Source organism: Dama dama, chromosome 7 (assembly GCF_033118175.1).
Source record: "Dama dama isolate Ldn47 chromosome 7, ASM3311817v1, whole genome shotgun sequence".
Taxonomy (NCBI): domain Eukaryota; kingdom Metazoa; phylum Chordata; class Mammalia; order Artiodactyla; family Cervidae; genus Dama; species Dama dama.
Window position 1 is genome coordinate 11,116,376 of NC_083687.1, and position 10,736 is coordinate 11,127,111.

Here is a 10,736-nt window from a genome sequence, read left to right on the forward strand (position 1 = left end):
GCACCATTCCTGTTTAGGCTACATAATGCAAACAAAACAGGGCACACAGGATTAGTTTCTTCTCTTTACATGTTTATTCAACACAAAACAACCTCTCACAACTTTACTGAGGTGGCTGACCACGTCCACGACCAAATCCGCCTCTCTGCAAGAGAAAGTACGTATCAGCATCAGTGGTGTGCCGGGCTCCAGGCCTCATCATCACTGGAGAGGCTCCCAGATGTAAGGGCTCAGGGGATCCAGCCCTGCCTCTTCGACTCTGGGGTCCCCTTCGTAAACTGGGAGTAAGGACACCCACGGAACAGGATACACTTCCATACACACACACAGACGCACCTAGCAACAGGACACGCTCCTGTGTTTGCCATATACTCCTTTCACAAAGGAGACTGCAGAGAATGATCGTGTCCCGACAAGAGCTGCTCAGGGGGAGCAGCTGTCCTGACAGTGATACAGCATGTCAGGACAGAACACTTCACTTGGATTAATTAATCTCACAATTAGCTTGAGATAGGTATGACCACCAGCTCTATTTTACAGATGGGCAAACAGGCACCTGCTGAAGATCACACCATCCGGGGTCTATAGCCTGCTCAATCTTCAGTGTCCAGTTCTCAGCTTAGTTCACACAACTAACCCAGTGGGTAATGCTGACCATTACCGAACTAGAAACTACCACTGTTCCTCATGGAGTGGTGATTTGTGAGACTTGTTTCAGTAATTTCTTTCTTTACAGAAGTCTACAGGCTGTGTATAAACAGCCTGAATGTAAAAACCTGTTTGGAATTTGTGGTGGGGACATCCCTGAATACACAGATCCCAAAAGTTGAGAACAAAAAGGGGACACTTACAAACTGGAACTCAGTTGCTGACCCAGCCCCAGCCTCGGCTTTCTTGTCAGCACCAGCTGGAATGAAAAACAGATTTAGATTCGTCATATGGTCTGATCTACTATAGAACAAGGGCAGACAAATCACCCAAGCCCATCTTGCAAGAAAAGTCATGTCAGCAAAGGATGAAGTGCGAGCAAATTACACCCTGCAGTGGGGAAACATCTTCTGAGCCACCTTTGCTCCCGCCTTTTCCTGAGCAAGACATCTTTCTCAACTCATAGCCCAGACTATTGCCTCCTCCAGGAAGGCCGCCTTGACCACAAAGTCTGGACTATGTGCCCTTTCTATATATACTTCCTATCACTGAGTTACTTCCATGCTTCAGACCAGCACCCAGCTCACAGAAGGAGCTCAGTGGAGGGAGAACTAAGAGGTAAAGGGGCCACAGAAACAAAAAGCAACTCTATTATCACCAAGGGAAAGTGACAAACAAGATGAAAGACCTAGTACCGCTCTGCCCTAAACAGCAGCCACCAGTCCAAACAGAGATGTGTGCAAAACACCCATGAGACTTCAAGACTTAAGAGAATGCAAAGTATCTCACTAATGTACATATTAAATAACAATTCAGGGCTTCCCTGGTGGCTGGTAGAGAATCCACCTGCCAATGCAGGAGACATGGGTTCAATCCCTAATCCGGGAAGATCCCACATGCCTCAGAACTTAGCACCACAACTACTGAGCCTGTGCCCAAGAGCCCATGTTCCACAATGAGAAGCCACTGCAATGAGAAGCCAGCACACGATGACTGGAGAGATACTGGAGTAGCTGCAACTAGAGACAAGTCCACACAGCAATGAAGACCCAGCACAGCCATAAATAAATAATTTTAAAAATTAAGATAACATTTTAAAATATACTGGAATTAAAAAAAAATAATATCCACATAAACTTTCTATTTAAGTGTGACGACTAGGAAATTTTACAATTCACATTTGAGGAGCAGGGTGGTAGTACTGGTCGCGCTAAATCAGTAAATTCTGCTCAAATCAACCCTACCTTTGACCCAAGTCCGACCACACCCACTACAGGCTGCTGCCTACTCAGCAGCACCCCCAATCAGCAAGCCACTGTATCTTCCCATCTTCATACCTTGATCATGCCCATCTCTCCCTGAAATGCTCACTTCCCCACCCTCAACTTCAGGACCAACTGTCACATCCTCTGACCCATTTCCAGTGTACCCTGACTTCTAAAAAGAGCAACCACGAACTTTTTCTGAACCGACAGCCTGTCTGCTGGAGGAATTCTTTCTTAGAAGTATTTAGTTCAAGTGCTCACTTCTATCAGTATTTCACATCTGAAGAATCAGGTACCACAAGGAGGAGGAAAGAGTGAAGTGAAGTGAGTCATTCAGTTGTGTCTGACTCTCTGCAACCCCACAGACTGTAGCCTGCCAGGCTCCTCTGTCCATGGAATTCTCCAGGCAAGAATACTGGAGTTGGCTGCCATTTCCTTCTCCAGGGGATCTTCCCCAGGTCTCCTACATTCCAAGCAGATTCTTTAACATCTGAGCCACCAAGCAGGAGTAGTAAAAGTATAAATTCCCTTTTATACATTGCTTTTATGTCACAAATTACTATTTCTGAAACAAGGACAGTCTCTAACAAGCTGAATGAAAACAAACAAACAAAAAAGACAAGCTGAATGGCTCCCCATCTTATTTCCGAGTAAAATCTCAAGTCCTACCATGGCCCACAGCTACAAGACATCCTCATGTAACACTCCTGCCATATTCTGTTTAGACAAGCCAGACACCTTCCCCCAGTAGCCTCCCTACCTCCAGATGTTTGCTTCTATTTCACTTTGACAGGATTTTCCCTGCAAATCCTACTGGAAATTTCCATACCTACTCCCCTGCTTTAATTTTCCCCTGTGGCACCCATCATGGACATGATTATACCCTTTATTTTTGCTTATTCTCTCCTAATACCAAAATGCAAGTTCAACGAGAAAAGCATCTTGTCTTTTTATGTACAGTACTACCCCTTAGCTCCTAGAATCACGTCTGGCATAAACCATAGGCACTCAATGTTATCTATTGAATGAACAGACATCTGTGGTTCCCATCAATGCAAATATCTGCTATTTAAAAACAAGATTTTGCATTATTTTTGCAATAAAAAGAAACAAACGTGATGTAAGTGGGCCCTGCCCTCAAGTAACTTACAACACAGGAACACAAAACAAAGAAAAGCATGTTGCATTCCTGAAAGTTTTCAGTTTTGTTCTAGTTAAAGGTCTTTAAAGTGTTTTGTGTCCCCAGCTCAGAGAGTGTCCCTTCTAACTCCCACCCCTGCAGAAGGCAAGATACACAATGGACTCCAGATGGAATGATCTGAGATGAACCCAAGGATCTTCACTGGGTCACCTTGGCATCTTCAAGGGCTGAGCCCCAGGCAGGGGAGAATACCCAGACTCCACCCCAACACCAGATCCACACGCTGATACTCACGGGGCACGGCACTTCGTCTGTAGGTGTCTCTGTCGGCTTCCCCTCGCGTGAGTCTTGCAGGTCGCTCTCCCTCCAGACCTGCACAGATTAAACCACAGTATGAACACAGGGCAACATGGCAACTCTGTTCCTTTCAGGCCAGCAAAATTAAAAACTGCTCTCCAATTTCACTTTGCAAAAACTTGGTTATGACATGTTAATGGGACAGGAACTCCTACACCCAGAACTGTCAGCTAGATACTTGCCATCACTGACATTCTGACCCCTCAAAGACCTAGGAAAATGCACATCCTATTAAAATGTTATACATGGCAACCCACTCCAGTATTCTTGCCTGGAGAATCCCAGGAACAGAGGAGCCTGGCAGGCTAGTCCATTGGGGTTGCAAGAGTTAGACATGACTTAGCAACTACACCACCACACCTGCAAAAGGTCTGCTTTCTTCTATTTTATTTCTCAACGTAGATTTCCCAAATATCTGGCAAATAAAGAAACCCAGTCATTTCTACAAACATTTCAATAGCCAAAATTTTGAACTTGACCCATCTCTGAAATGGAAAATTTTTAGTGCAAACAGGAAAGGAGTCACCATAAGCGGCAAGCCTTACCTCCAATGTAAGTATATAAATAGAAGCTATCAAGAATCCTTTCATTCTGCTCAGGCTTTGCCTTATACCTCACTAGGCTGTGAAACGTATGTATTAAGGCAGATTTTAAAAGCTACCTTAACATTCTAACACTGGAAGGTTAATCTAGCATTCTACCTTGTTACTCCACAAAATTATCTATAGCGTTTATATGATTCTTTAAATAAAAGACTGATTCCAAGGTGCAATGAAGAAGCTTTGCTCTAAACATATGTAATCCTAACTAACTAGTAGAATACCCTCGTGAGTTTTCATTAAGAATACAAATTCTTGAGCTCCATGACGTCTTTCCAGGGAACCTAGAAAGTCTGATGATCATGTTTTTAGTAATCTCTGCATTTCATTACTCAAACTCATAAACTGCTCCTCTGGTGCAGGGTGGTCTTTTTTTTTTTTTTTTTAAAAGAAAATAAGGGAACCATAGACTTAACAAATGCCAATTGTGAGCCAGCAATGATCTCAAGTCAGAAGGTAACTCCCTGGAAACAGGCTCCTTTCACAGTGCTATTTGTGCATACATGTGTGTGTATATATACAGATATATATGTACATATACATACACTCTCTCTACATCCATTCTGTCCTATTTGCCTTTTTATTATTTTCCTCCCATTGCCAAGAAACTCTTTTCATTTCACATGTGGTGAACGGCTTTGCTCTGGACTTCTTGGGGAATAAACACCTTGGTCTACTTGAATTTGAACTCTCAACACCCTACCACATATATCTGGCCTGTGTTGAATACCACTTCTTGGGATGGATGGCCTGAAGACCTGTGTTCAATTCCATTCAAGGTTCTAGGACTTGACTTAGATCTTGCATGCCAGAGTACCCCAAAAGCTGATTTCACTCTTTCACCCATCCTGGATCCTGTGGAGCTCATGCAGCTGAACTTCGAGAGCAAACAAGCGGGGCCTGCTGCAAACAGGGACTTCTAAGATGACAAATACATCTACAAGTCTGTGGTCCAAGGCCATTTTTGCTGGTTATAAACAGCATCTACAAAACCAGAGGGAGCACACAGCTCGCCTGAAAACTGAAGGTGTATATGCTTGAGATGAAATTGAATTCTATCCAGGCAAGAGATGTGCTTATGTGTACAAAGCAAAGAATGACACTAACTCCTGGAGAAAAAGCTAACAAGACCAGAGCTATCTGGGAAAAGACAACCTGCGCTCATGGAAAACAGTGGCATGATTCGTGCCAAATTTCAAAGCAGTCTTCCTGCTAAGGTTATCTTTAAGAATTTGTACAAGTATGACTTCGTTCTCCTGTATTTTTGTTTAAAACAACAACAACAAAAAAAACTCCAACTTAAAAAAAAAAAAAAAAGTTGATTCCAATGGTAGTGTATTAAGAAGACCACCTCCTTGCTCACACAAAACCTCACCATTTCACCTCTCCCCGCAGAAAGAACTTCAGAGGATGCCCTTGCAGACATTATGTGAGCACTATACCTTTGGGCCGTGGCCGGCCAGTCTCCGGACGGCTGCGGCGCAGGGTGGCGGGCACAATCTCAGGGGGCAGGTGGAGGTAATCGCGGAGATACTGGATGCCCTCGTTGGTGAGGTACCAGTAGAAGTGTCTCCAGGCAAACTGTTCCTTCACGTAGCCTCGTGACTTGAGAGACTATAAGACGGAAAACCACTGTTAAGACAGAACTAGAGGCTTGAAGCTAGGAAGGCAGTGCAAATGGAAAGCTAAACCGCACAGCAGACAAGTTTCCATGGTGTATCTGCCTTACGGCCCTTTAAGGTAGCAAGCAGCACTGCGAGTCCTGACCTCGCCGTGGAATTTGCCTTAAACACCAGTGGAAAAGCCCCCCTCTAACTTCACCCCACTCCAGCAGCGCCCCGGCTACCTGCATGGCTTTCATGACATGAAGATTGGGCACGTTCTTGTCTGCCAGCTCCGGGTGCTTGGGCATGTGGACATCCTTCTTGGCCACCATCACCCCCTCCTTAAAAAGGAGTTCATAAATGGCAATCCGGTTCTTTTTGGGCATCAACATCTGTAAGAAGGAAGAAATCAGCAAGAGTACTTCTGAGCACTGTGGCCAGAGGCCATAATCCAGTTCATCACCCCCGAAGACTGAACACACACACAAGAGTCACCAACGGGTACAAGTCTCAAACATACCGAAAAACATGCAGGAAACAGGAATTTAAACCCCTGCAAACTTAAGCCCAACAATCACTAGTTCCCTCCTCCACCCTCAAAAACATGTGAGGAGTTGCCAGGACGTTAAGATAAAACGAGGGTGGGACTAGGGGGACATTCCCGCCCCAGATTGTCACTTTCACAACGCATAGTATAAACCGGGCAGGGGTCAGACCCTTATCGTGAAAGTCACTCAGTCCTGTCCTACTCTTTGAGAACCCATGGACTATACAGTCCATGGAACTCTCCAGGCCAAATAATGGAGTGAGTAGCCTTTCCCTTCTCCAGGGAATCTTCCCAACCCAGGTCTCCCGCATTGCAGGCGGAATCTTTGCCAGCTGAGCCACCAGGGAAGCCCAAGAATACTGGAGTGGGTAACCTATCCCTTCTCCAGCGGATCTTCCCGACCCAGGAATCGAACCGCGGTCTCCTGCATTGCAGGCGGATTCTTTACCAACTGAGCTGTCAGGGAAGCCCCTCAGACCCTACACCCTCTGAGTGTTTGAGGCGCATCAGCAACTGTACCTAATGCGGAACGCGCGCGGCGGTGCCTTCTGGCGAGGGAGAAGGGGCCAGAAGAAAGCCTGTCGATTCGTGACGGGCCTGACCCCAAAGCAAAAGGCTGAGGCCCCCACAGCCCACACCTTTACTCCTAAACCAGAGCTCCATGGCCGAGCAGGGAGGCAGCTCCGAGTGAGGGTTCTGCCCCGATAAAAAACAAAAAAGCGTGCGGAAGGGACGCAGTTTCCCCAGTCTCGCCCGGACGGTTCCCGCCACGCTAGGGCTTCATCTTCCCCTCCTCCATTCGGACGCCAATCTTCGCCTAACAGGGCCCCACTACTCTCCGTCCCCCCCCCCCTCAAGAAATGCGCTTCTGGGCCCTGCCTGCTCGGAAATGGACGTGCGGGGAGCGGGAGAGGGCCCCCGCCACCCTAAACCCAGCGAGGCACGACGGCGGCAGCGGAGACAGGGCCAGGATGGGGGCCGATGGCACCACGGCACCGGAGGAACTCACCGCGACGGCTGCTGTGTCCGGGGCCGGCGCTGGAAAGGAAGGGGCGTGCGCGGCGCGGGGCCTCTTCCGGGCTGCCGGGCCCCGCCCCCTGTCAGGACCCGCGAGCTGCCTGAGGCGGCCTCGGCGGTGCCTGAGCGACGGGCGGCCCCGGCGGTGCCTCAGACGTGGGCGGCCGCGAACCCCGGCCGGCTTGAGGAAGCGCGGGAGTGGGAGCCGGCGTGCCTTATCAAGAAATGATCACCTTCATGCCTTAACGGTCCACGTTACGTTTATTTTCTCCGTTTCCCGCCGGTTAATTTAACTTATTATTATGTAAGGAATATATGCTCTTTGAGCAGGGAAAAGGAGATACCCAGCCTACAAAATAACAGTGACGGCAGTACCAATAATGAAAGAATAAAAAACACAGTCCATGGAGTCGCAGAGAGTCGGACTCGACTTAGCGACTGAACAGCAACCAAAAAATAGAATTCCATCAACCGATGAGTCGCTATTAACGTTTTGGTATGAAGTAAAAGAAAAGTGTTTGTTGCCCAGCTCAGTCGAGTCCGGCTATTTGCGACCCCATGGGCTGTGTAGCCCGCCAGGCTCCTCTGTCCAGGGGATTCTCCAGGCAAGAACACGGGAGCGGGTGGTCATTCCCTTCTCCAGGGCATTTTCCGGATCCAGGGATCAAACGTGGGTAATAGGAAATGTATTTTTTAACCAAAATGGGATGATTTGTACGTATGTTGTGGTATGGTTTTTGGAAACCTGGTTGTTGTTTTTTTTTCGTTTACAGCTAGATCATGAATCTCTCTTTGAGGTAATTAATACCTACAATTTTAATGACTAGGTGGTAGTCCACTAATGTTATGATTTAATCAACACTCTATGATTGGAGATATATATATATATATAAATCCTTCAATGTTATAACTAATAATGCCACACACTTATCTGCACACTTGTCGGATAGTTTCTTTAGGACAAAGCCCTGGCAGTGTAATTGTTGAATTATAATGTTAGCACACACTTTTAGGTTTTTGACACATGCCACATTGACTTCTGGAAGGTATTATCAGTTACATTCTGGTCAGCAGTTATTAACATTTTCTTACTGATTTGAAATTATTCTCTATGTATTAAAGCTATTAACCCTTTCTCACATATTTTTCAAGAACTTCTCCCAGTTTTTTAGTTTGTCTCAGTTTCCATGGTATTTTAAAGAAGTTTCACACTTTTCTATTCAAATTGTTACGGTTTCAGGCTCTGGTACATAATATAAATATTCACCTATAGATTTTTCAAGTGTTTCTGTCCTTTTACAGTTTAAAAATAAATTTGCAAAAAAAATAAAATAAAAATAAATTTGCAAGATGGAAAGAATTCTGGAGATTGGTTGAACAACAATGTGAATTACTTAACACTACTGAATTGTACACTTAAAATGGTTAACATAGTAAATTTTATGTTATGTATCTTGGTGATGTTGGTTTAGTTGCTAAGTTGTGTCCAGTGCTTTCAACCCCATGGACTGTAGCCCACCAGGCTCCTCTGTCCATGGGATTTCTCAGGCAAGAATACTGGAATGGGTTGTCATTTCCTTTTCCAATGTTATGTATATTTTATCACAATTTTAAAAAAATAAGATTCAAACATGTTTACAGATATATATTTTTTAATATCTTGAACATTTGGACAAAGAACAACATAATCTAAGGACTGGTCAAGCAGATTTGGAAAAGAATACCATAGAATTCCTAGCAATAAAAACTAAAATGATTGAGATTTGAAAGTTAATTTTAAAAAATAAACAACAGATTTGATACACTTGAATAGAAAAATCATGAAATAGAAGACAGAAGTAAAACAAGAACAAAAGCAAAAAGCATTCACCATGTAGTCCAGAGATTAAAAGAGACAGAATAAGTGAGGGCAGGCATGGATAAATTAGGAGTCTGGAGTTAACATATACACACTACTATGTATAAAATAGGTAAACAGCAAGGACCTACTGTATATGGCACAAGAAACTCTACTCAGTATTATGTAATAACCTATAAAGGAAAAGAATCTGGAAAAGAATATATAACTGAATCACTGCTGTGTCCTTGAAACTGACACGATATTTTAAATCAACTATGTTTCAGTAAAATTTGGGGGGTCATGGGGCAAGGCATGAGGACTCTTAGTTCCTTGACCAGGGATCAAACCAGTGCCCCTGCAGTAGAATCTTGACCACCTGAACCACCAAGGAATTCCCAATGCAATTTTTTTAATAAAATAAAAAATATAAAATGGGAAAAAATAAAGGAGATGGAATAGTTGAAAGAAGGGATTTGAGGTGGGAAGGATCAAGAGGGAAAGTCTAATATATGTCTATGTGTAATCACGTAAGGAAATGATAGAGAACATGGGAAAGAGACTCTGTCTTAATCCTCCAGAATTCTTGGAAAACAGCACACTTCAGATGTACTGCTATCTTCAAATCCCATGTTGGATAAATAAAAACAGATCCATGCCTAAACATGTCATAATGAAGATGCAGAACATCAGAGATAAAGAGAAGATGTTGTAACCAGCCAGCAGGAGGAGACGGGTGATGGCTCACTTCCCAGCAGCAGCACTGGAATGCATTTTACTGAAATACAGCCTCACAGGTCTCTTCTCTTACCAGAGCTAGAGTGATGCTGCTACTACATCAGATCAGGTCATTCCTCGACTTAAAATCCTCCAAGGACTCCCAGTTCATTTAAAAGTCTTTACTGCTGTTCAGTTGCTAAGTGAAGTTGCTCAATCATGTCCGTCTCTTTGCAACCCCATGGACTGTAGCCTAACAGGATCCTCCGTCCATGGGATTTTCCAGGCAAGAATACTGGAATGGGTTGCCATTTCCTTCTCCAGGGGATCTTCCCGACCCAAGGATTAAACCCAGGTCTTCCGCATTGTAGGCAGCCGTTTTACTGTCTGAGCCACCAGCGAAGTCCAAGTCATGTCCAACTCTTTGTGACCTCATGGACTGCAACATGCCAGTCTTCCCTGTCCTTCACTATCTCCCAGAGTTTGCTCAAACTCACGTCCATTGAGTCAGTGATGCCATCCACCCTCTGTCACCCCTTCTCCTGTCCTCAATCTTTCTCAGAATCAGTCTTTTCCAGTGAGTCAGCTCTTCACATCAGGTGGCCAAAGTTTTGGAGCTTCATTTTCAGCATCAGTCCTTCCAGTGAATATTCAGGACTGATTTCATTTAGGATTGACTGGTTTGATCTCCTTGCTGTCCAAAGGATTCTTTACAGTCTTCTCTAAAGCATCAATTCGAAAGCATCAATTCTTCAGCTCTCAGCCTTCTTTATGGTCCAGCTCTCATATCCATACATGATTACTGGAAAAACCATAGCTTTGACTAGATGGACCTTTGTCAGCAAAGTGATGTCTTTGCTTTTTAATACACTGTCTAGGTTGGTGATAGCGTTTTTCCCAAGGAGCGAGTGTCTTTTAATTTCATGGCTGCAGTCAATGTCTGCAGTGATTTTGGAGCCCAAGAAAATAAAGTCTGCCACTGTTTCCATTTTTCCCCCATCTAT

At 44.6% G+C, this 10,736-nt stretch overlaps 1 protein-coding gene across 1 annotated transcript; it reads right to left on the reverse strand.

Moving 5' to 3' along the window:
- Positions 1-35: 35 nt before the first annotated feature.
- RPS10 (ribosomal protein S10) lies at positions 36-7,251 on the reverse strand. Its single transcript, XM_061146473.1, has 6 exons — positions 7,171-7,251; positions 5,857-6,006; positions 5,453-5,624; positions 3,349-3,426; positions 852-907; positions 36-145 (listed from the first exon to the last, which is right to left on the reverse strand). The coding sequence occupies exons 2-6, from the start codon at positions 6,004-6,006 to the stop codon at positions 104-106; spliced, it is 498 nt and encodes a 165-aa protein (XP_061002456.1). The 5' UTR covers positions 7,171-7,251; the 3' UTR covers positions 36-103.
- Between the last annotated feature and the right edge of the window lie 3,485 nt (positions 7,252-10,736).